Raw genomic sequence first — 26,311 nt, forward strand, 5'->3', positions numbered from 1 at the left:
CATTCCTGGTAACTCCACTTGGGAGGGCTGCTTGCTCCCAGGACCAGGCAGCGAGCAACCTAGGTGGGTTGATTGTGACTCTGAGGGCGGAAGGTTAGAGCCGCTGCCTTGCATGATGGCTGTCGTTAATGATCAGGGCCAAGGCCTGTGCTAGCACTCCGTGTCCAACTTTAATGGTTTATGGAATTGTCTGCAATTTATCGTAAGGATGTTTTATAGTAATGGCCATAGTAAAAGGGCTCAGCATGATGTAAGAATCGCTGTAAAGGGAAGATGTGACGCCCCAGTTCAGTGTCACTGGCTCGTCTGCTCAGCTCCTCCAGGCACTCCGAGGCTGCAAGAACACCAGCCATCCCATCAGATGCCTGCCCAATGCAGGATGAGTCTCGCCTGCTGGAAGGCCAGTGTGTGAGGACAGCTCTGCACCTCTGCTGCCGCGAATCATGCAGCACGTAAAGCTGAACGGCTCTGGGCCACGTGTCACAGCCCCGGACATTGAAGTGAGCAGGGTGGCCTGGTGCTGGGTGAGAGCCGCCCAGAGCACAGAGTGCCCGTGCGGGCTGGGTCTGGTCTGTCTCTGGACAGGCTCAGTCTCACAGCTCTGCTAAGGGATGTCTGTTGTCCCTTGGTCTGCCTGACGCTCACCCTCTGTGAGGACCATGCCTGGCCTGACTGCTGCAGGGGAGCTGACCTGAGCGGCCAGCAGGGCAGAGGGTGCCTCGGAAGCACTTGCAGAGCCCTGAGGTCTCACTCCGCACGTGCCTACTTTGGCTCTGGGTGGGATCTTTTTTTAGAGAGATTTTTGCTATAGGGCATGTGTGCTTGCCGGAGAGACAGAGACAGAAAGTGAGAAATCACTCCCTGGGTGGGTGGCCTCGCAATCCCTTCTCCTTCATTCTCCTCTCAGGCTCTTGGACATGCATGCATATGCGCCCAGCCCGAGTTTTAAGCCACCGGGTCCTGGACTCAGACCGTGGTCAGTTACGTGGGAGTCCAACGATGTATCCATTCTGCCTTCTGGCCCATGGGTGGTGTCAGTATTCTGTGGTTAGGTCTCAGGCCGAGGTAGGGCTCAGGTGGCTGGCCTTGTGTCTCTGTCACCTCTGCCCCTGGAGCCCTCGGGAGGTGGGCTACTGCACGGCCTGCTCACTAACCTGGTGGTCCCAGGGACACCAGAGGGCGATGCGCAGCCTCTACCCTGCAGAGGGTCTGACTCTGGTCTCCGTCTGCGCAGCGGGCGACTGGCTACACTGCAGCCTGTTTCTCGAGGGACCATGATGATGGCGGGACGTGGCCGTCCTATGAGTCTTTCTCTCTGCCACCCAGTAATAGGAAGGTGCTGTTAGAGCCACACGAATGCCACTGCAGACAGTGCTGTTGCCTCATCTGCCGCGTTCCTTTCCTCACGCTGACGGGCCTCGGTTCCCTGTCTGCCGTTTGGCTGTATTTTATGAACGGGTGAGGATGGCGGTGTGGGGCTCCCTCAGAGAAGGCAGCCCCGACCCACTGGGGTGCGACAGGCTCACGGCCCAGCCTTGCAGTGTGGGGGAGTGAGCTCCTCTGTCCAGTGCTCTTCTTGCCAGCCCTGCCATGCCCCAGGGCCTCGCTTCTCCAAGCCGCCCTCCTGTCCGCCGGCGCGGGGAGACTTGGTACTCAGAAGCCGTGGTGCCCGCGCTGGTGTGCCAGCCCTGCGTGTGCCATGGAGGATGTCCCGGACTGGCACACCCTTGCTGTGCACCTGCCTTTGCAGAGTTGGGGTGCTGAGATGTTCGTGGGCTTCCCCAGGGGCACACAGGTGCTGCCCCCATCCTGTATTGGCCACAACCCGTGGCTCCAAGTTCGGGCTCCTTTCTCTTCTGGCCCGCAGCATGACCCGAGCTGTGTGTGCGGGCATGTGCACTACATGTGTGCTCCACCATCTGCGCCTGCCGCCTCCCTGATTCCCTGGACTTGGCCTCCTGTTCCTTCCAGAACACTGCACCTCCCGCCAGGTAGCCTCTGTCCACACTCCCCCACCCAGTGTCCCTCCTGGTGACACCGTCAGAGGAGAGACAGAAAGTGAGAGGGAGAGTGAGAAATCCCTCCTCAGTGGGGATGGCCACACCACGATCCCTTCTCCTCCATTCTCCTCTTAGGATTTTGGGCATGCATGCACACATGCCCACAGTGAGTATCCAGCCTCTGTATCTGGGGTTTAAACCATGATCGGCCATGTGGGAGTCCAGCACCTTAACCATTATGCCACCTGCTGACCCCAGATTTGTCTTTTTCTTTTGTTTATGGTTAGGGCCTTTATAAGACTGTCTGTTTAAGTCATCTTTGCTTACCAGGAGCTCTTTGTCTGTATGTGGGCCTTTGTGGTTGTACCTTAAACATTTCGGTCTAATCCATTGCATACTGAGTTTCACGATGGCATGTGTGTGGGTTAGAATTTATTTTTTTTAGTATAAAACAGCTGTCGACCTGTGCTTTGTTTATTGAAAAGACACTTCTGCCTATGGATTTGCACTGGAGCCTTCTCTATAATGGCAGACTGTGTTTGTGTTGGTCTTATTCTAGAATAGTCTGTTCCTTGGTTTAATGGTTTGTTCTTACTACTTAATTACGTGGGTTTATGTCTTAATGTTTGGTGGTATAAATTCCCCAGCCTTGTATTTCTTCAAAATTACTATTTATGGTCCTTTGTGCTTCATGTAGATTTGAAATGAACTTGCAAGGCTCGACTGTGGTACATTGATGAAACACAGTGCTCTGTGAGACTGACCCATATGAGAAGGCCATGAGTTCAGGGCTGGTGGCCTCCTTGAGTACACCAGGCACAGACGTGCACGACTGGCTGGGATGGAGACGATCATGGTGTCAAGAAAGACCCTGTTAAGGGATGTTGTCCCTTTCTCTCTCATCTTTCTCATTCATGGAAGAAATAAATACATAAACTTAAAAAAAATCTTGTCAGTTTTCAAAAAATTCGACTTTTTTGGGGGGGTATTGCACTGATTACTGATTAATTTGGGGAACGTTGACATTTTAACCATATTGGGTCTTCTGTCTGGTGTATGTAGTATTTTCCTCCACTTATTTATCACTTTCATCTTCCTTACCGCGTTTTCTAGTTGTCTTTGTTAAGGTTTTAGACATCATTTCATAGATTTAGTCCTGGATATTTGTTGAAATTGGATGCTATTATAATTTTTTTTTTCTTTGCCATTGGGTACGTGCACTTGCTGGATAGAGACAGAGAAAGAGAAAGCATTCCCCAGAGGAGATGGCCACATTACAATCCCTTTTCCATTCCTTTCTTAGGATTCTGTACATGCATGTACATGTTCAAGCTGCCAGGTCCAGGGCTTGAACCATGGTTAGTCATGTGGGAATCCAGTGCCTTAACTTCAGTGCCACCTGCTGGCTCTGGTACATTCTTTTTAAAACCTATTTTCTATTTGTTACTGGTATGTAGGACTACAGTATATTTGATTCATTGACCTTATACCCAATGGTCTTGTTAAGTTTGCATGAGAATATTAACAGTTACTAGAAGGGTGTTTGGAGTTTCCTATGTATATGGTATATTGTCCATGAATAGTGACAGTTTCCTTTCCAGTCCTTGTGTGGTTCATTTCTTTTTCTTGCCTTATCACTCAGGCTGGGATCTGCACTACAGTGCTGAATGAAGTGGCGAGAGTGGATCTTGTTTGAAGAGTTCCTCTCTGTTACTTTAGCAGATGATTTGCATTGGCTCTCCCTGCAAATCACTGGGGTGCACAGGCTGCCCCACTTCCTGTTACTCTGGGTTGTCCTCTTGCTGATTCTCCACCTGCCTAGCAGGCTGAGGCCAGGATGGGCTTTGAGCAGCAGCCACCCTGCCCGTGTGATGGGATAGGGAGGCTGTGGTGAGGGATAAAGTATACTCTTTGTGATCTGCCACATTTCTTTGTGGTAGCTTAATAAGGTTTTTTCAAGAATGCTGTCTCTCAAGATGGACTTACAGCTTCAAAGACTTTTGCTTTGTGGAGGGTTTATGGCTTATTCCATGAAATTAAGTCAACGAAAATTTCAAAATTTCCAAGCTGCAGGAGGGAAGCACTGTGGGTAATCCTAGATTCAAAATGTTTGGTGAAGGAAATATTAGCACACTCTTAAACCATAGTGACGCACTTACTTTCATTTATTCTGTATGGAGCAGAAATAAAAATAAAGAGATGTCTTTATGTAAATATATGCTCAGTGTCTGACTGCCCACTTAGTGGAATGACTGTAGCTGTGTTTAAAGGTACTTGTAAATCAGGATTGCAGGTCCTGTCTACTTTGCACCCAGAGGTGGACTTTCAGTTGTATGATAAACTAGAACAAAATTCAATCACAAAGCAGTTGCATTTGAAAGTCATAATATGTTCAACATTTGTTTCTTATTTATAGAAGTATATATGTTAGTTAGAAATGTACAGATATAAATTTCAAATCTTCATTATTGATGGATTTCTTCTTGTGATCTTTTATTTTTTGGAGAGGTTTTCGCTATAGGGCACGTGCGCTTGCCAGACAGACAGACAGAGAGACAGAAAGCAAGAAATCCCCCCCGCAGGGGGAGGATGGCCACGCCGCAATCCCTTCTCCTCCATTCTCCTCTCGGCATCTTGGGCATGCACGCACACGCGCCCGGCGTGAGTTTTAAGGCACCCGGTCCGGGACGTGAACCGCGGTCGACTACGTGGGAGTCCAGCGACATAGCCATTATGCTAACTGCTGGTCCCCTTCTTGTGATCTTAATACCATATGCCTTCCATGTGTTTTCATAGAAAAATGTTCATCTACTCATTAGAAAAGTATCGTTAGACATTTACATCAAGATAAAAGGAATAACGTCGTGAATGATTTTAATTTTATTCAAACATTTAATTCTTAGTAGGTTTTTAATATTGTGAATGTAGCATTGGGTTGTTCAAATCCCACCGTACCACCTAGAATTGGAGGAAAAGAGGAGAGATGTGTTTAAATAATTCAGACCTTTCACTGATAGGTTCTCCTCTTCAACTGAATGGAAAAGATATTGCTTTCATTTTGGGATTCAGAGAGGTTTCATTTCATTTTAAGCCGTAAAATTGTTCTCCCTTTCTCTACTTTCTTCTCTGTCTTCTGACCTCCCTTAGGACGTGTGAATTTCTTATTTCTAAACCCACATATTCTTTTTTTTTTTTTTTTTAAACCCCATTTTTCTTTTTTTTTTTTTTTGGAGAGGTTTTTGCTATAGGGCGCGCGTGCTTGCCAGACAGAGACATAGACACAGAAAGCGAGAAATCACCCCCCAGGGGGGGATGGCCACGCCGCAGTCCCTTCTCCATTCTCCTCTTGGGATCTTGGGCACGCACGCATACGTGCCTGGCATGAGTTTTAAGCCACCGGGTCCGGGACGTGAACTGTGGTCGGCTATGTGGGAGTCCAGCGACATAGCCATTACGCTAACTGCTGGTTCCCGCTAAACCCACATATTCTGAGGGTTAGCAGATTCTTGAATATAGCCTTCTGCTGTGATCCTCCGAGGCACCGGGGACTAAGGGTTTAAGACCCACCGACTTGGAATTTCTGGAATCTCTGATACTTTTGGGTTGTCAGAAAAATCATTGTGCATTTTTGCTTAGAAAGCCAGAAAAATACATCATGACTTTCCCTAAAAAAACCTACAGCCTAAGAGATATGGCCCTTAAAATTTCATTCCTGTAAACCCCAAAACACAGAGAACTGTTTCATTTGCAATTTGCTTTCAGCCTCAGCCTCTTATGAGGTGGTTTCTAAGGTGGATTCAGAGAGAAAGAATAATTAATTGAGATAATGTACATTTCTGTGGAGTAGAGTGTGATTTTTCAGTGTAGAGCATAATGCATAATGATGAAGTCCGGATGTCTGGCCTGTCCATCTTACTCATCTGTCATATTTTGTGTTGGGAACTTTGTTTTTACTCAGTCTGAGAGACACCGTGAATTGTTGTTAGCTGTAGTTACCCTATTGAACGTTATAGCATTAGAACTTATCCCTTCATTGGGACCAGCAGTTGGTGTAATGCTATGTCGCTGGATTCCCATGTAGTCAACCACGGTTTGAATCCTGGACCCGGTGGCTTAAACTCACGCCAGGCGCATGTGCGTGCATGCCAAGAACCCGAGAGGAGAATGGAGAAGAAGGGATTGCCATGTGGCCATCCCCCCTGGGGGTGATTTCTAGCTTTCTGTCTCTGTCTCTGTCTTTCTGAAGAGCGCATGTGCCCTATAGCAACCACCCCCCCTCAAAAAAAAAAGAAAAAAGAACTTACCTCTTCATCAGTCTGTAACCTTGTTTCCTAACCAGCCTTTTGGTCCCCTCCCCACATCCTTCCCTGACTCTTAATCATGATTCCACACTCCCCTTCTATAAGGTTAACTTTTTAATTTTCTGCATCCGAGTCAGAACACCTTATTTCTGTTTTGGTGCCTGGGCTTATTTGTCTTACTGTAATGTCCTCCAGCTTGCTCCTGTTACCTTGAATGATAGGATTTTGTTCTTTTAATGGCTGAATAGTATTCCATTGTATGTATATATGCACTGCATTTTCTTTTTTGTTTGCCTGTGGATTACCTATCTCGGCTATTAGTGTTGTGATGAGCCTTGGGGCGCAGGTATCTTTACCGTGTATTGGCTTGCTTTCCTTTGGATGTGTGCCTCGTAGTGGGGTCATATGGCAGTTCTGTCTTGAGTTTTTTTAAGAATCTTTATACAGTTTTTCATGAAGGTGGTACTAATTTACATTTCCACCAACAGTGTAAAAGAATGCCCCATTCTCTGCAACTTCACTAGCCTTTGATTTTTTTTTTTTTCATAATAGCCATTGTAATTGGGGTGAGGTGATTCTTCCTTTTCGTTTCTTTTTCTTTTCTTTTCTTTTCTTTTTTTTTGCATTTCCCCAATGATAGTGATATTGAGGACTTTGTCATATAGTTGTTGAACTTTTAGGTGCCTTTTTTTGGAAGCTGTTTATTCAGGCTGTTTGCCCATTAATCAGTGTTAATTGTTTACTTACTGCTCTGTATTCTGGTTATTGATTCTTTGTTGGATATATAGTTTGCAAATATTTTCTCCCATTCTATGGGTTGTCTCTTCACTCTGTTGATTGTTTCATTTGCTGTAAGAAGGACTTTAGTTTGATATAATCTCATTTGGCTATTTTTCTTCTTTTGTTGCTTATGATTTTGAGTTTTTAATAAATTATTTGCCTAGACCCATGTGTTTCCCCTATGTCTTCATTTTTTAGTTGCCAGAGGATATATACCCTAGCCAGAGAGAGAGAAGACACCCCCCCCCATGAGGTGTGGTCATGCCAAAATCCCTTCTCCATTTCTCCAATCTGGGATTTTGGTCATGCACATGCTCCCTGTTGTGTGGGGCTGGGACTCAGAACACAGTCGGACATATGGGACCTATTCCCTTAACCACCAGGATACAGGGTAGGCCCATCTCCTCTATTTTCTTCTAGGTGCTCTCAGGGGGCTTGCAGCCAGCCGCACAGGTAGACATTGATGCCATTACAAACCCAGCCTAGCCTTTACATGTTGGAATCCTGTAGTGCAGAAATGGGCACAGGGAAGACCTCAGGTCCTGCCTGCAGCTGTTGGTGAGACTCTCGGTAGCAGGCCAGTTTAGCATGACTGCTGTGGACTTAGTCTCTCTAGCTGTAACCTGGAAGGTGGGGTCCAGGTCCCTATGCCTTCGCTGTTATAGGCAGCTGGGTTCCTCTCTTTCTGGTAGCAGCACTTAACTTTGCTCTGCAACCCACTTTGGTGGGGCTGCCAGTCAATGTGTCTGGTCCCAGCCTACTCAGGAGGTGTGTGACTCAGTATAAGCCCTCTGTATGGTCTTATTGGGCAGTGTCCTGAAGGGACATTTATCCCGTCCTGCCTTGGTTCCTTGCAGTGGGACCTCCATCACTCATGTCCTTCCACTTGCTGCACTTATGCCTAGTCCACTTCTGTTGCTTGCAGCCACAGCTTCTCATAGATACCCCATGGGCCTAGCAGGCCTGCATTCTGCAGCTCGAGTTCTTACCTCCTTGCCATGTTCTAGTCTCCTGCTCTAGAAAGAAAAGTTTGCAGACAGTGGCATTCTAGATTTGTTTCCTTAACCTCCTAGTTACCGGGTCCTCCCAATCTCTGCGTCTCCAAGTTTCAGCTAGCATGGGCTTTCTCAGAAGGCTGTGCCCTGGCCTAACCTAGCACCTAGAAAGAACACCTTACCAGGGGCACCAGGGAATGGCTGCTTCTGGCCCCAGAGGAGCCCCAGAGACTCGGTATGGAACTGAGTGGAAGAGAATGTCCTCAAAGCAGGCCTCAGAGGCCCGGGCCCACCTGCCAGCCCTGGGAAGGCTTTTTCACCTAGCTGACCTGTTACAGATCCTATCCAGACTGCACTGCTCAGTGGGCTTCTGCTTCCTCAGTGTGGAGGACCTGTGCTCCGGAAGGTCCTCTCGTTTCTACCAGGACTTGGTGTTAACTGAGTTTATCAGAGGCGTTTTTCATTAGCGTGGCAGTGCATTGAACAATAAGAAAACACTCAGGATAGCTGGGTTACGTGTATGTACCCTGCAGTTGATCTTGGGAATTTCCGTTTATGCACACTGAGACATCGTTGGAGCAGGACTGCAGGGTGTTGGTAACTGTTGAAGTGGATGTTATGGGCTTGTTATACTCTTTACTTTGTGTATGTTTGATATTTCCATAATACAAAAAAGGCAAGAAAAATTTACATCAAAATTCTCTAAAATCTTAAATTTAAACTGCAAATATCAGTATGAACATATTTCTTAACTTAAAAAATTTGCATTTTCCCCCTCACATCCAAAAGATAAGCAAATAGTTAAAACCCCCCAGGAGATGGGGGACCTAAAATGGAATACAATTCCTAACCTAGCTCTGCTACAAATAAATACATTTTCAGGGTTAGTCCTTTTTGTGACTAATCACAGAAAGTGCACGGAACTGTAAGGTTTGTAAGAATGGAGGTTTACCCGGTTAGTGGGATGGAGCTCCAAGCCCAGGGGCCACTTCTGAGGAGTTTCCTATTGGTGGAGTCCTGAGGCCGTGGGGACAGCACGTGATGAGAGAGCAGGACCCTGTGCCTGTGTCCATCTGTGTCTCTGTCCCAGTCTCTTTTCCTCTCCTTATAAACGCACTAGGTCGGTCGTGGGGCCTCGACCTAATGACCTCGATCCTCTCTCTTCCTCCCAGAGGCCCAGCCTTCCAACACCATCATGGAATTAAGTCTTTGCCCATTGTATTCTGTCATGACAGATTGCAACGAAACCTCAGAATGTTTAGGGGGCCCTCAAGCCATAGCTGTCCTGCTGCGCTGATGTGGGTGTGGACGCAGAGCGCTCACCTGAGTAACCTTGAATGGTGTCCTGCCAGGCTTGGTGTGAAGAGTCCTGCAGAAATGCTCCGGTCTCCTGACCGTGTGTTTCACGCGGAGCCCAGCAAGCCCTAGCTCCCATGTGTGTTTGCTGGGGTTGAATAAATTGGTACATACAGTGTCTGCTATAGGATCCATCTCCCCACTGTGGGAGAACTACGTGTCAAGGAGAGGGGGAGACCGAGTGAACCTTGTGATGTTGGGTTGGAATCTGTGGTATCAGTATAGACAGTGATTTTTAAGACGTAAACCAAGACATACAGATGCACGGCTGTGTGTGTTCGTGTGCACACATACCGTCTGCGGAGAAGGGCTGAGTGCAGGCTTGTCCGAGAAATAGGGACTGACCTCCAGGAGCTCCTGGTGCCAAAGCTTGAGCAGCAAGGTAAATAAGGGTAACAGTGGCCTGTCAACACCAGGCTCAAACAAATGCCCAGGAGCCTGTGCTAATCTGAGTAACTGGTGAAACAGGCAGATGGCACGGGGACGGCCCACCCTTGCAGTGGGACCCGAATTAAGCAAAGAGGAAGAAGGGGGGGCGGTTGAGCTCACACCTGCAAACACACGAGGCGGTGTGTGGCAAACGGGCCCCGGGCCGGCTCGCTCCTCTTGAGTGAGCATGGGCACTGCTGGGCCGGGTCTGGTGAGGCGTTTGTTACCTCATCCCGGTTGCCTAGCTTCGTGGCTCGCAGCTGCTCCCGCTCCCCGCTGCCCCTTCGTCGTGGGTAACCCCTAGTGCATCCCCGCTCTCGTTCTAAGTGTCCATTTGTGCTTTCTCTGTTTTTCTTGATCATTTTGGCTAGAAGTTACTAATTGAGTAGTCTGAAGAATCTGCTTTTGGTTTCATTGATTTTTCTCTTTTCATTTTACTGATTTCTGCTTCTTGTTATTGTGTGTGTGTGTGTGTGTGTGTGTGTGTGTGTGTGTGTTTTGCTTATTTTGTCCTTTTTCTAGTTCCTTAAGGTGAAACCTGAGGTCAGTGAATTGAGGCCTTCCTCTCTACACAGGCATTTGTTCCTATACAGCTCCTTCTAAACTCTACAAACGAGATATGTGTGTTTTCATTTTCATTCATTTCAAAATGCTTTCTAATATCTGTGTTAACGTTCTTACTTGACCCTTGAGATGTATTTGTTTGTAAATATTTGGGACTTTCCAGATACCTTTTTGTTAATTGGTTTCTAATTTATTTCATTGGTCAGAGAACCTACTTTGTGTGACACGACTTAACATTTTTTTACACTCACTGAGCCTTGTTTTATGGCCTGGAAGATATTTTATTGTGAATGTCCTGTGTATGTTCAAAAGTGTGAAGAATGTGTTCGGTTGTTCATAGAATGTTCCGTTGGTGTCGGTGTCATTTTGGTCAAGCAGGGTTATAGTGCTGGGCAAGTCTTCTCTGTTCTGACCCATTTTCTATCTTGTTTATTTATTTTTTTAGCAATTACTAAGAGCAACAGGAGGGAGGGCAGCGGGGCAGCAGATGGCATGGTGGTTACATTGCTGGACTTCCTCATGGCCAGCTGCAGTTTCGGTCTTGGACCTGGTGGGTTGAAAATCACGCCAGGCACGTGTGTGTGTGTGTATGTGTGTGTGTGTCCAAAATCCTGAGAGGAGAATGGAGGAGCAGGGATTGTGGCATGGTCACCTTCCCAGGGGCTGATTTCTCATTTTCCCTCTTACTCTCTCTCTGGCGAGCACATGTACCCTAAGGCAAAAACCTCTTAAAAAAATAAAGGCAAGGCGTTACAGTTTTTAACTGTAATTTGTGCATTTCTGCCTATACACCTAACACTTTTTGCTTCACTTGTGAAGCTCTATTATCAGGTGCGTGGACTTCTGGGACAGTTGCATGGTCTGACCCCTTTATGGATCCAAAATGGCGTCTGTCCCCATGGTGAGATTCTTCCTTTAAAGTGTAATTGTCTGGCATTAATGTAACCATTGCAGCTTTCTTTTGATTAGTATTTGCCTGATACGTATTTTTCTGTCTATTTTAATCTGCGTTTAAGTTAACATGGGCTCCTGGCAGGCAGGGCATAGCTGGAGCTTGGCGAAGACTGACTTTCCACTCCAGAATGCACGACCTCCTTTCTCTGGACCGTCTCTGGATCTGTTGCTCGTGATTCCCCTTTGCCCTCTGTCAAAGCAGGGTCTTGCGTTTTTATCCAGTCCGCCTCTGTTTTATTGGGGTGTTTAACCACTTTGATATGGTCATTGTTGCAGTTGGAGTGAATTATCCCCGTTCTGTAACTTACAATCTTCCGTGTTTTATTTTTTTTCCATCAAACTTTTTGAACGATAAAATCCTACATTTAATGGACTTTTTATTAGGAACATAACATATCTTCTTAAAAACAAAAAAACTATGGTAGTATTTGTGTTAGAGTTACTGATTTTTGTAGTGTCCTGCATATAAAACTCCATTGTTTTGAGTGATCTACACTGACTTTTTTAAAAGAATTTTTTTAGTATACAGTCTTCCGGGTGTGAGGTTCGGATGCAGAACATAAACACTATTACAGCAGGACCTCTTGGGTTCTGTTAAGTCCACAGTGGGGAGACAGTAAGAGTCCGTCTCCATCTGACAAGGCGGCATTTCATGAATGCCTGCTTGGCCTGGGTCTCTGCCTGGAGACCCTCTGTGGCCACTTGCCAGAGTGGTCACTCTGAGGAGCACACATAGAGTGACCACTGAGGTTGCACACACAGCTTGGCTCTCCTCAGGTCTGGACCAGGGCTATTCTTATTTCAGAATAAATAAACAGTAATCCCCACTGTAGCACTTGTCAACAGGTATCCCAGAATGTGAGAAAGATACCCCTGAAAAGGTCTTAAAATCTAAATCAGAAAAGCATTTTTTTCAGAAGGCTTTGGGTAGGAGAACATCCAGCTCTACAATATGCAGAGCTCATGGAGAGGGTGAGGGTGAGTGAGAAACATCACAGGAGAGTTAGGGAAGGGAAAAGTCTGAGCTTAATACAAATCTGTGCTAGGAGCCGTAAGTGTGAAGCTGATTCTATGGCAAATGGCAGCAGAGAGGTGGAGAACTCCTTGAGAGGCTGCCTGGGAATGCAGAATAAACAACAGATGTGTCAGTGGTGAGCGAGGCCAGATCTGGCACAGAGACTCGAGCCTGACAGCGTAGGAATCTCTGAAGAGGCCAGAACAAGTTGAACAGAAATAATAATAAAGGACATAATTGAAAAGCATTTTCCCGAGCAAGAAGGGTTATGTTTTGAGCAAAATAAATGAATAGACACTTACCTATATATCTTCTTTCTGAAAACATTTTGAATTTCAATATTAAAGAAAGAAAACGTTAGCAGAATTCAGGCAGGAGAAAATAGCATGAAAACTCATGCTACCCTCCCAAAGTTTCCCTAGAGAGGAATTGCAATTAAGCTAGACTCAAAGTTCTGTACAGTGCTAAGTAAGAAAGCACCGTTTATAGATTTGGAAGGGGGAAATTTGTGATCTAAGACTTTTATACCCAGCCAAGATGTGGTATAGGGTCATAGACTCATCTGAGATTTGCAAGGGTTTATTAAGTGTGCCCTCTACATTATCTTTAAGAAAATAATGTCCACAATGCCAGCGTGTTGTGTGGTGATTAAGGTGCTGGATCTCACATGGTCAACAAAATGGTTCAAGTCCCGAACCTGGTGGCTAGAAAAACGTGAGTCCAAAATCCCAAGAGGAGAAGAGAGGAGAAGGGATTGCAGTATAGCCATCTCTAGGGGGTGATTTCTCACTTTCCCTTTCTCCTCTCTCTCTCCAGTAAGCACATGCACCTTGTGGCAAAAATCTAGAAGAGAAAAGAAACCAATGTGTCCTTCCTATCAAGAGATAACAATTCTGAACTCGAAGACAGATAAGTCTCCGAGCTTTCTAAGGAAGTAACCACATACAGAACAAGAAGCATAAAGTTGCTAATACAGAGTTGTAGATAGTACTGGCAAGTCATGACATATTTTTCTATTTTTTTTTTTAAATGCAAAAATGCATCAAGACGTTCCCAACAACCTAATAGTGTAAAATTGGAAACCAGTTTTGGGGGCGGGTAATCTTTTACTTGATGAACTGGTTAGGGCTTTTTGGTTATAAGCAATTGGGAAAGAAAATTCTTGACCAATTTAATCAATGAGAGGAATTTGTCTCATTGTGAAGGGAAGGGACCGACACAGAAGCCTCAGAGCTCTTGAGGCAGCGAGAGCTCCCAGAGGTGGGAGTTCCCGGCCTTGTGGTAGGGCTCTTCTGTTCAGTGGTGGCGATCTGTTGACAGTCAGGTTTGGAGAGAGAACTTGGTGAGCCCGCTGGCATTGCACGCCACCCTGGGCTTGGGGGGAGCCCACAGGCTCCCCAGGACGTCCAGCAGTGGACTGGAGAACAGCGCTGACCAGCGCTGGCGGTGCTGGCAGGAGATGCCTGACTGGAGTCCCTGCGGAGAATGGGCTAGACCGCCGTATCGCTAGCAGTGTGTGTGGCAAGAGGCAGAGGAAAACAACAAGGAAAAGTGTCAGAATATTACCAAGTGCTTCCCCGTATGTGGTGGCATGGATGGCTTTTAGAATAGTTTCCTGTGATGAGCACGTAAAATGTTTCTAATCAAAAATGAAAAATTCTGAGAAGATGGTAATCATGAAGCCAGAAAGCGTGGGGAAGTGCGTCGGGTGTGGCGTTTAGTGAGAACTGGTTGAGCGTGAGGTCCCGTGGTCTCTCCGTGGATGCGAACCTCTGGATAAGCCTGGACGGGAGGGTGCGCCTCATGGAAAGCTGGGAGGTAGGAGCAGGCCAGAAGCGTTTTTTCTTTTAAAATGCTTTCCTTCCTATTTATCTCACAAAAGAATGTAACTTGGGTAAGCGTAGTGTGTTGCTTTCTCTCAGAAGCCTCGTGATGGGGAAACTTCCAGAAGGGGTTAGGATGAGGGATTTTCAATCAGAAGGTCATTTTGGCTTCCAGGGGACATGTGATAGTCTTTGGAGACCGCTTTGCTTATCATGACGTGGGGATACTATGAGCACTGAGTAGGGAGCCGGTGGGGGCAAAGGTGGCTGTTAGACGTTGTCACGCGTGGTCCAGCCACCCTCTGACTCCGTGCCTGGCCCCAGTGCCACGGTGCCGAGTCTGAGTCCTGCTCAAGTGATCAGTGTGGATTGTTGCCAGCCCCTGGCAAAGGAGAGCGAAGTGCAACATCACGTCCCCTCAGTGAGAGGTGCCCTCTAGGTACAGGTGCCCGCTGCCTGACCAGTCTCTCTTCCCTTTCTGACCAGGCAGGTCCAGCTCCCAAGCCCGGCAAAGACCTCCACGCTCCTTTCGGATTACCTGGTTTACAAGCCGCCCTCGGAGACACAGAAGTGACCGAGCCGCGACCCTGTGCCGCGCCTGCTGGCAGAAGTCTGGAGCGCTCTGGAGCTGTTGTTGGCGTCAGGTTTTGAGCCATCGTGAGTCTGTGACGGGGTAGACGCTGCTAGCAATGAGCTCCCAAAGCCACCCAGGTGAGTGAGGCTGACCCTGGCCACCACGGCTGGGCTTCCTGCTGTGCACTCCGTGGTGTGTGACAGCACCACGCAAAAGCAGATCATTTCTCTGTCACAGTGAATCGAGGATGGTTTCATGGGGTCTCGGAGTGGGAGATTGGGTGCGGGGGGGATGTTGGGTTTGGTTGGTGAGCCAACTGGCGTGGATCTGTGCAAGCCTCTGATGCCAGGAGAAGAGAATCTCTGTTCAGCCAGGGTTTGGCCGAAGGGCAGTTTGCAACTTGGAGAGCTGTTTCTTCGGTTTGTGTTGAGGGGTGGCCTGCGGGTGAGGGTGCTTCTGTGACGCTCATCTGGGCCAAGCTGGGAAGGAGCACGTGCTTTGCACCCACAGGGTGGCCATGGGGTTGCCCATGGGTTGGAGTGCCTTTGGGAGGTGCTGCACTGAGCCTTCCTGGGCCTCGAGTCTCCCTACCGCCTAGGCAGCTGGAGGCAGAGGGAAGGATGCTGTATCCAGGGCCCAGCGCTGGCAAGCTGCCGATGGGACAAGAATCGAGTACCTCTGCCTCTTGGCTTCAGAGCTGTGATAAGGGCAGGTACACTCGCCTTCTGTCCTCGGGGTCACAGTATCTACCCTGTAAGAACCCCGAGGAGTCCTTCCCCGCCCATCCGTCGGCGGTCCCAGCCTCCTCCACAGTGCTACAGGGAGGGCACTTACATGGCAGTCTTTCTTGGGGCAGGGAGGGTGGTGGCCAGCCTAGACAGATGCTGGGACCTGCCCCAGCACCTGCGTCTGTTGGCCCTGACCCTGGGTCCAGCCTTTGCAGGGTAGAGGCAGAGGCGTTGGTCCTGCACCGCTTTGGCGCTGCCCGGAGCACACACATTCTCGGGTGGGACTGGCCTGCTGGTAGGCTCCAGCGGGCAGGGTTCCAGGTTTTGCAGATAAGGAGGCTCTATGGATTTAGCTATTTCGTGCACGGACTGATGTGAAGCAATGGCTCATGATCATTGCAAGGAGACACTGTGCACCATGGGGCAGAGTGTGCAGTGACGGTGACTGGTGCCCGCCCTGCCGGACGCGCAGTCCACTGCTGTAGAGGGGTGTGTGCTCTCCTGGGCGTCAGCATTTAGCAGTGTACTTTTATATGTGAGTTTTGTGTTTCATTATTTTTCATCTTAAGGTATCGTGACTGTCTTTTGATGCCAGTGTGTATAGAACTCGTTCTTATTAATAGTGTGTGAGTGGATATTTATGTGGTTGCACACAGTTTATAACAGCTCAGAATTGGCCTCAGCAGTTATCCAGAATTTTGTAAACTTCCATAAGTATCTCCACTGGAAAAATTCCAGGAACTAGAAGTGGGGTCAGTGGCATGGGCCTTAAAGCACCATTCGGCTTCCTGTCAAGTTGCGCCCAAACCTGAGCCTCCTAATTACAGTTTATGAGGGTGCCTGTTTCTCATTCACACCACACTAGCCCTGGAAGATTTATCTGCCTCATTTTTGTTAGCTTGCTAAGGGAGAGTTACTGTTTGAGCTTACGTTCCTGTTTAAGTGTGAGTGTGTGTTTTTGTATGGACTAGTTGGGAGTGTGCATTTTTGTGTGAACTAGTATAGATGTAATCAGACCTTGGACCTGCTACCCACACATTGAAGAGGTGTGCATGTCTTACGAAGAGATCTGTGTGTGCCAATTCAGTATTTATAGTTCTCTCATTCATATACATGTAGAATGTGTGTTTTTTCCTCTGCTTTACATCTTTTATGTTAACCCAATCAAGTTACGTAAGTCAGTATAGCTGTACTCATTTTTTTTTAAATCTGCTTGATTATGGGAAAAGTGAATTTTTGTATTGTGAATTATATATAGGTCTGAAATACTGTATATTATAAGGGGACTTTAAAAAGTTTGTGGAAAAGAATGAGTATTTTGGTGCAAAAAACTTTGAAATCCATGCATGTTTTTTTCATATTGTGCATTTTTACGAACTTTTTAAAGGCCCCCCCCATATTAACCATTTTTTGCTTTATATATTTGAGTGTTTTTTTTTTTTGTGCTTAAAAATTAGCAACTTTTCTTTAGTAGTACAGATCTCTTATCAGAATACAATGCACTTCTCTTTATTGTTTTCTTTTTTTTAAAATTTTGTTTTATAAAGTTATTTCTGCTCTTGGTTTATTTTGGGTAACTAGTATTTCTCTATTCCCTTACCTTTGACTAACCAGGTCATTTTCTTGAAGGCATTTCTCTATGAACAGTGGGGAGCTAGATTTTTGCCTTTTTCCCTCTGGAGAGTCTTTGCCTTTTATGTGGGGAATTTAATCCGTTGATGTTTATGGCACCTACTGGCCTATCTGGGCTTGTTCTGACCCTTCCTGTCAAGTCATGTGTGAATTATTGTCACTTGCCTGTCCCTCCATTCTGTCCCTCACAGTGGCTTGGTGACTGAAGACAGGGCGACACTGACCGGGGCAGGGGAGGGCAGAGTTGTCGGGTGGGCCTGAACTATTTCCCTTTTCCTCTGTCTGCATGGATGCCTGTGGCTAGGTTGTTTGCTTGAGACCCAGAGCTTGCTGGGTGCCCCCCACTTTTCCCTCCAGTCCCTACTTCTCCTTGGGGGTCTGAGGTGCTCATGCTCCTGAGGTGCCTGTGAGACAGCATGTCCCCCACAGGCACCAGTGCAGAGGGTCTCTGCCTCCCACTCCAACCCGAGTCACAGCTTGGGCCGGAAGCTGGGCCGTAGGGATCTGTGCCCTCCATCCCCGTGAGCAGCTGCCTCCTGGGGCGAAGGCCCCTCTGAAGCACTCTCCTGCCATGAGGTGATCCTCTCGCACGGCTGGCGTCCAGGACAGCCTCCCAGCTCATCTGTCGGTGCACCTCTGTGTCCACCATCCACCGTGGCTGTAAGTTCTGTCTTACTCTGTTTCCTCGTGTTGTTGGGTTTTGGGAGTTAGGGAAGTCATCGCCACTCGGATCTTCAGTTTGCTGTCTGGATGAGAGGCCTTCGGTGTGGCATCCTGCCTCCCTTCCAGCATCGCTCAGCTGCCGCGATCTCTGCCTTCCCTGGCCCTGCACCTTTCCTTGCCCTGTCCCCCCACGCCTGGCCTGCCTGTGCAGGCTGCCCCATGTGCCTGGCACAGGCCACTCAAGATGACCCCTGCTCCTGGGCCGCCCAGGCCCTCACTCAGCTGCCAGGTCCTTTGTCTCAGCTCCGATGGCTGAAGAGCCTTAGGGGTGTATGTATGTGTCTCTCTCCCGTCTTCCTTTTGGGCTCGCCCTGGCGTTGGGTGAGGTATGCGTTATGATTTTATTGCCATTCCTTCTGAACTTTGCCAGAGCCAGGCCCTGCTCCTCTGACGTAAAAGCTGTTTAACTGCCGGGGTTTTATTGCCCTAAATAACTGTCGAGACGCGGTGAGCAGCCTGAGGAAAGGCCTGGCTTAGCTTGGAAGAGCACTTTTTGAGAAGAGCCTCTGCAATCTCTGCTTCCTGCCTGGCACTCCTCCCCTGGGGGTGCCCTGGGACAGGCCAGGGCGGTGTCGGCCCAAGCGTGCGGTGCCCACAGCACCAAGGGGCGGGACGGGACCCTCCCAATGAGCAGCCATTCCTGCCTCCCCTTCCCTCCCACTTCCCTCCAGTAACGACTTGCTCTGTGGCTCCCACATGCCTTGAGGACCAGGGGCTGGACTGGAAAGCCAGAGACGCAGCCAGAGCTGGCAGCAGGCGCGCATCTCCTGTGGCCCTGTCCCCCCAGTGCAGTACCATCCTTTCTGGGTCATCCCTGCTGAGAGAAAGTCTTGCTAGAAACATTGAAATCTCAGGGAGCCCCAGGGTAGGTTTTCTGGGACCTGCCCGTGGTCACCCAGATAAGGCCCTCGGCAGTAAACAGGTTGAGCAGGCCGGTTTTGGTAACTCGGTGCCTCTCTGCCCATCTCGGCGAGGGCCTGGACTGTGTGCAGTTAAACACATGGTAACTGTTTGGAGGGAAGCTTGTGTAAGTTAAGGTCAGTGTTTTCACTTGGCCCGTTCTGTGATTCCTTAATGTTCTGTGCAGTCTGAAGCCTCCTCCCCGAAAGCAGCCGAAAGGCAGTGCCAGCAGGACTCGCTGACCGCCCCACACTGCCGCCTGCTGTGCGGGTGGGGGTCCTCAAATGTTTGGGAGAAGTTGCTCTCTGGGCCCCTCAGTTGGTCTGCTGGTCTGACCCAGGGCTCTGGCCTTCCTGCAGTCTTCATGCTCTGTTCTGCACTTAGTTGATCTTGAATTTGTTCATTTCTACCAGTTTGGTTGCCAAGAGTATTATTCTAATATATTGGGTTGTCGGGAAGGTCATGCTGCATTTTTGCATAAAAAAACATAGAAAGATGTGTCAGGACTTTCCCGACGACCTAATAGAAATTATTTCAGAAAGAGGGCTGGCAGGTGGTGTGGTTAAGGTGCTGGATTCCCATATGGTTGACCGCAGAACAAGTCCTGGACCTCGCAGCTTGCTTTCTCACTTTCGCTTTCTCTCTTTGTCTGCCTCTTTCTTGTCAAACTAACAAATACTAATTAATAAATAAATATAATAATAATAAATCTTTACGAAAAAGAAATTATTTCAGAAAGAAGCACCGTCCTGGCTTTTACACTGTACTCTGCAGTGGCGAGCGTTTTGGGGTATCATGAAGTTTGAAGGGAAAAAATGAATCTTGCATATCTGCAGTAAGGCAGATGCATTGATCCTGAGCTTCTGGCCACAGGCAGGTCACAGGCCCTGGGCTGTAGGAGATAGCCAGAGGGCTGGGAGGCTGCGGGTGGCCTTGGCCAAGGCCTGGGTGCCTGGGCTGGGCTCAGGAAGGGGTGAGTGAAGGCAGCAGGTGCAGAATCCAGGGAGTGTGGGCAAGGAGACGGGACCTGAGTCCACGCCTTCAGAAGTCCTGGCAACAGCCGGCCTTTGCAGGAAAGCGGCATCTTCCTGACCTTTTGGCGAAGGTACCTGGGCTGCCCCAGCGTGGGCGGTCTCTGGGCCGGAGAGTGATGGAGCCCGAGGAACTCAGGGGAGCAGCTGCTCCTGTGACACTGGGTCAGGTGCCCCGCTGTGAGGGGCTGGACAGAGACGCCTCAGTGGTCCCTCCCCATGCCAGCATGGGCCGGCCCTTCAGTCCCTGCGCTTTGCCTGTGCTTGCTTCCTGAGGGTGTTTCAGAAACACTCCTACATGCTCCAACCCACAGTGCGGCCTGTCTGAAGCAGGTCCTTCCAGGCTCCCTCCCAGCCACCCACACAGGGGCGTGTGCTGCGCTCCGGTTGTCCCCGTCCCGGACTCCGTGCTGTCATTACTCAGATCTTAATCAGTCAAGGTTTGTTCTGGAAATCGTGTAGACATAAGGACTTATTTTTCAACCTACTTTTTTTTATCCTCAAATTGTATTTTGTCTTTTAAAAATCACGAATACTCAGTCTTTATGAAGAGCACAGAAAATTCACTGTCAATGAGCATTGATGGTTTGTTTTGGCAATTCTCTGTAAATTCTTATATGGTTTGTGGAACATTTGCATTTGTGTCCTTTTTTCAAAGCCACCATTGTAGAAATGCAAATGTCTGGGTTCTGAGCTGCTGAATGTTGGATGATTAATGATATTGAAATTTGAGAATGAATTCCCAGTATGTATTTGACATGGAAAACCCAGAACGGGGATCATTAGAGACCATTGAGCACAGCTTGGTGTGGAACAGAGAGGCCATAATTGAGGCGCCTGGTGGCGGGGGCAGGTCTGCGTGGACAGGTGTGCAGGTGGTAGCCGCCTCTGTGCTGCGCTGCGTGGCCGACGTCTAGCTCTGTCTAATGGTAGTTCTAACGAGGTCACACCGCACTGACTGGCCTGCTCCAGCGCAGATGCCGCCGTGCTCACAGAGAGGGAGTGAGGCGCACTCAGTCGTGCTTGGTGGTCCTCTGAGTGCATTGCACGACAGTGCCGTGAAGCGGGTGGGAACCCCGTTATTCCTGCTTTGTAGGCCAGGACACCGGTATCTGCTGCTGTGGGCTTCGGCTGCGCTCATAGCGGGCTGGGGCCAGTCGGTCTTCTGCCCTTGTGGAACAGGTGTCTGCGGGCAGAGTGTGGGCATCGGGCAGGCAGAGATGGCAGGTCCTGCGGTCAGTGTGCTTTCTGCCATGGGAGGGCCAGGCAGAGGCACAGAAGCTTCCAGAAGAAATGCTTGAGATGGGGGCATCCCTGTAGAAAGAGGGTGCAAGTTAGGTCTAGGAAGCAGGCAGGAGCTGGCCTGCCCACAAGGTCTGGGGCAGAGCCGGCCTGGTGAGGGAGAGGAGGGCACAGCCACCGTGGGTCTGGATTGGGCTGCGGGGCCTGGCGCCCTCCCGCTCGGTGCTGATGTAGGAGGAGGGGCTGTGGGGCCTTGCTCTGGGCTCTCACTGTGAGCCCTGGCCCCATCCGACATACCTGCTTTGTGTTCTGGCTGGTTCTGCTATCCTGGGAGGCCTGGCTTTCCTCTGCTCACAGCACACTGGCAGTACTTGGTGAACTTCCTGAGCCCTCGTAGCCATCCTTAGGAAGGTGGGCAGAAGGACTGACTGACTCGCGACTGGCTCCCAGATTGACCTGGAGAGTCCGGTGGGAGCTTTGCATTTTCCTTATACTCAGTAGCTGTGTGCTTGGTCATGAGAACACGGAGAAAAATAATGGACTCTTCTAGGGAAATTCCACGAGGGTAGATGACCGAGCTTGCTCCAGGCCGGCCTCCGACTGTCTGGCTGAGCACCGCCGAAGCCCACGGCAGCAGGTACCAGCATCCCCACCTACGATGGGGGAAGGACACAGTCCCCACCCACGTCACGGCACTGCTGTGAACTGCAGTCAGAGGGCCCCAAGTGAGTGGGCAGATGGCAACGTTGTGGAATCCTATCTGGCCTTGTGTTTTAAAATCTGATTGCTTCATCCACCAAGACCCCAGAGGTGTTGCCTTCAAGAGTAGAGCTGGGGCTGACCCTGTGGCTTAGTGGTTAAGGGAGCCTGATCCCTCAAGGCTGGGCATGATCTGAACCCGCCCCACGGCAGCTCGAGAAACCCACCAGGTGCGTGTGTGTGCATGCTCAGAATCCTGACTAGGGCTTCAAGGACACATGGCAGGCCTCAAAACCTGTTGAGAAGAGGCGTTTGTCTCCGTTTCAGTTGGTTACAAGGGCCAGTAAGGGTGGAGGTGTGCAGGTGTCTGGAGGGTGTATGGGTGTGTCTGAGCGTGCTCTGGAGGACCTGGCCCAATGCTGGAACCCCAGGAGGCCAGCCCCTGGGAGCCGCATAGACAGGGGTTGGGTACCATGTGGGAACCGGCTGGGCCATCCCTAGAGGGCCCCTCTTTGGGCCCTGAGGACGAGGGATTGGACTGTCTGCCTGCATTCACGCCTGTCTGCGGTTGGGCCCCTCCTCTCACCCAGTCCTGGCGGCGGTTGGAGAGGCAGTTTCCTGCACTGGTGTGTCGTGGAGGCTGGGACATGTCCCCACCTGCAGGTGGGCAGCACAGTTCAGCCGCTCTGTGATAGGACTGGCACAGCAATCCCACAGGAGGGCTAGGACACCCCAGGTGAAGAAGGTGGGGACCCCGTGCCCTGGGCCGCTGCACAGACTCCCTGGCCTGGGTGTGGGCTCCCTCTGGATGGTTCTGCTGTAGCTTGGATGAGGGATGTATTTAGGTCGGAAGTATTTACTTTTCACCTGGATATGGAGGAGGGACAGGAGCTAGGGAGTCACTGACTGCCCTGGGGGTCTTCAAGCCCAGCCTGTTTGCCTCCTGATGGTGGGGCTGTGTCCTGCCCCAGACCCTGGCCTTTGAAAGGACACCAAGTTGGACTTTTGCCTTCAGGCTGGCACCAGGTTATGTAGCCAAGGCAAGCTGGGGCTGGCGGTGGGATCTGGCTGTGCCCCTTACAGACAGGAGAGGCTGGGGCCGGCAGGTGGGTCTGGCTGTGCCCCTTAACAGACAGGAGAAACTGGGGCTGGCAGGTGGGGTCTGGCTGTGTCTCTTACAGAGACTTTGGCTAGGAGGAGAGGGGCAGCCACTGCCTCCAGGACCAGAGAGGGCAGCCAGCTCAGTTTGTCGGAGTTAGTACGGCCAGTGCCAGGGAATGGCGAAACACCCTCACCTGGATGGTGTCTCTCCCACTGTCGCCGACACAGCCAGGGTCTGCATTCTCCGATTTTATGTAAGCTCAGTAGTTTCACAAGTTGTCATTAAGCCTGGGTGGCCCGTTCCGGCGCAATTTTTTTGGATACATTTCAAGACCATTTTACATGCATATTCTTGTTGGAAACCAAACTTTACAGGGAGCTGAGCTAAGCTCCAGGTAGGGCCAGCCCCTGGCAAGAGCCCGAGGCCCTGGGCGTACCCTCTGGAACCTGCTTCAGAGAGTTCACCCTGGGCTCTGGAGTGCTGTCATGGCTGTCTCACTTTTGCCTGGTATGCACCTTGAATCTTCTGGGCTGCCTAGGCTCAGACATGGACCGAGTGCCACGATTCTGCCTTCTAAACTTCGCCTTCTGGACTCCTGGGAATCCCATGGCAGTGCGGCAGGTTGGGAGAACGAAGTCCCCGAGGAGGAGGGTCCGCGTGGATGTCCACGCGTTCTAAGCGTGGGTACCTGAGCATTCAGATGCCAGTTTCAGGCTTGAAAAGCCAGCGTGAGTAGACGCAGGATGTGGCAGTAGCCTGGTGCTAAGCGGGTCAGTGAGCAGGTGCCTGGAGAGGGTTACTCCAGTGCGGAGGGCCGCTGTCCTGGGGGACTGATGGCCCTCGGTGGTCTGTAGCCGAGGCGGGAGAGCGCCGTGGGATGGGGTTTCTGGGAGCTGGTGGAACCAAGGGGAGCGGGGCTGTAGCCAGCCTTGGGCTGAGGGGAGAGGGTGTGGGGTAGAGGCTGCCACTGTCCGGGTCATGCAGAAGGAAGTCAGGGATGGTGCTGACAGTCCCCGGCTTGTGAGGGAGGCGCCTGGGAGAGCGCAGAGCAGAGGACAGGTGTGGCCAGTGTAGACCCTGCTGTTGAGAGGGAGCAGTTCAGGCTCCAGGCTTTTCTTCATCCCTGTCTCACCTGTGCGCAGCCCCTGCGCCAGTCAGGGCTGGCCAGGCGGCCCCTTCTCCAAGGCACCCCTCCCTTCCTGCAGGCCTCTCCCCTCTCACCCTGAAGAGAGAGTACCCTGCAGGTCCATGCCAGTATTCCGACTCTCCTTGCCGTCGGCCACTTCCGAACTTGGCCTGGGTCCAGTCTGCCCCTCATCCCGTGGCCAGGGCTGCAGACCTTGCGGAAGCCCTGTCCCGTCAAGTTCACTCTGCCCCTGGAAAGCTCTGACATGCACAGCTAGGGCTCTCTGGCACATCCCATCCTTATGTCGCCTTGTTTGGGAGCGAGGTTGGCTCCAGTGGGTAGGTAGCTGTGCTATTCACTTGTCTGTGTCCTTGGAAGCAAGTGGGGAGCTCAGAGAGGGAGAGCCACCAGTGCTGGCACGGTGTGATCAGGATGGGAGCCTGGGTGCCCCTCCTAGCCAGGTCTGCCTCGTGGCAGACACTCCCCTGAGCATGCTTCTTCCTGTAGAAAGAGAAGGTTTGCAGAGAGGAGCAGCTGTGGGGAGTGTTCTGTGAATGGTGGTGTGGGTCCCACCTCGGTCCGGGCTCCATGCTACATGTGAGTTCCTGCACGGGAGCAAGGCCAGCCTTCCTAAGCCCGAGCGACACTGTGCTTGCTGCGCGCAGCCGAAGCCAGGTCCCCAGAGGCTCAATGTTGATCTGTTCCCTTGGGGCTGGTATGTGACAGCCAGCTGTTTAGTGACAGCTTAGCGGAGCAAGGGGTTTAGAAACAAACGTGGATGATGAGAATGCCCTTTGCCCCGTGACCTTCCTGCGAGTAAGCCAGGAGGAATGCAGAGTCCCATAGCGGCCACCTGCTGTCTGCGGCCCAGGCCGGGCGGTCTCTGTGCCAGGGCATCGCACACAGGGACGGCTGGGGAACTGTCCCAGCAGCAGGATGCTAAGGACACCGGACACCTGAACATCCTGTGGACTCTGGATAGGGTCCCGGAATGGAAGGTGAGTCAGTGGGACATGGAGAAGGCCTTGATTTTCTCGTAAAGTGTTTATTTGTTCCTAATGAAGTGCGTGTGCGTGCCCAGCGGGGAGGGAGAAAGCACTCCCAGGGAGCCTCGTCACGCCTGTCTCCTTGGCCTTGGCCGGCCCTCTAGTTCTCCCACACGCATGTCCCACCCGGTTTCAGGCCGGCTCGGGGACCCAGACCCTCAGGCAGCCCCATGGCGCCCAGGGTGGCGGCTCCGGGGGCTCCGATGGCACAGTGTGTGCCGCCCAGCCGGGCTGTAGTCTGAACTCCGGATTCCGGCGAACAGTAGTCAGTCTCGGCTCCCTGACAGCCGGAGGCCCAGGGCGAGGCGAGGTGTCGGAGTCGGAGTCGGGGAGCTGTGTTGGAGGGCCACGTGGAGTTTCAGGCCAGCTTCCCAGTTCTCACCGGCCGTGAATGGAGCGAGCTGGGAGTGCGGGGCTGTGTCGCCCTGTTGGCCCTCGCCGTCCGTTAGGAGCGTGGGCCACAGCCCCACGCCTGGCCTTTCTATGCTTCCCGGGGAGATGACGCTAAGGGACTGGTCACGTTCTGTGGCCGACGTGGGCAAATGCCGCTAATGGAGCAAGTCGCTGTGGGTGGGCGTGGTGGCCCCAGCGTTCAGGTCGCTGCTGTCGCAGGCCTGGGAGCCTGCCATTCCGAGTGAGCTCGCTGTAGGACACGCCTAAACTGCCGCACGCGTGTCCCAGTGCTCCTCCCCGCTCGCACCCCCTCACCTCCTGCCCCCCAGTCCCCATCCCAGCTTCTGGCACTCAGTCGCGCCTGTTCCCCAGCTGTGTCGACGGACTCTCGTCCTTGTTCTTTTGGTCCGACCTCTGACTCAGTGATGGACGCGGCTGTACTGGCGGCTCGTTCCCAGGGCGTCCGTGCTTCACCCTGAGCACATCACACGGCCACTCAGTGTCTGTGGCACCTGGACGGTTCCCAGTGTGGACTGGCTCCGCGTGCGCTGTGACATTCTGTGTGTGTCGGGCCCGTGTGAGGACACGCTCGCTTCGGTAAGGTGTCTGTGTGCAGGCGTTTTCCGAGGGCGTCGGACGGACCAGTGCAGCTCTGACCCGCAGCAGGCGAGAACGCACCTGTTCCTGGCCCCAGCCTTGCCGATCTGGTACCGCTGTTCTCTCTAACTATCGAAGCCAAGTTCGTATTTCCCGATGACCAAGGGCGCTAAGTACTTGGCCAGCCAGGGACCGTTTTCAGTGGGGAAGTGAGAAGTCGGCGTGTCTCTACTTCCTAAGGGGTCTGTAGGAGCGTACGGGCTGAGCGTAAACTTTTTGTTATTTCTGTGGCTATTTTCTG

At 50.9% G+C, this 26,311-nt stretch overlaps 1 protein-coding gene across 1 annotated transcript in view; it reads left to right on the forward strand.

Annotated features, from left to right (window-relative positions):
* The window catches only part of HDAC4 (histone deacetylase 4), a 318,469-nt gene that overhangs the window by 22,708 nt on the left and 269,450 nt on the right, over nucleotides 1-26,311 (forward strand). Inside the window, exon 2 of the mRNA XM_027773229.1 lies at nucleotides 14,704-14,928. Coding sequence (XP_027629030.1) covers nucleotides 14,907-14,928 — 22 coding nt within the window. The 5' untranslated portion in view covers nucleotides 14,704-14,906. The remainder of the gene's footprint in view (nucleotides 1-14,703; nucleotides 14,929-26,311) is intronic.

The sequence above is a fragment of the Tupaia chinensis genome, unplaced genomic scaffold, assembly GCF_000334495.1.
Source record: "Tupaia chinensis unplaced genomic scaffold, TupChi_1.0 Scaffold000332_1, whole genome shotgun sequence".
NCBI lineage: Eukaryota > Metazoa > Chordata > Mammalia > Scandentia > Tupaiidae > Tupaia > Tupaia belangeri.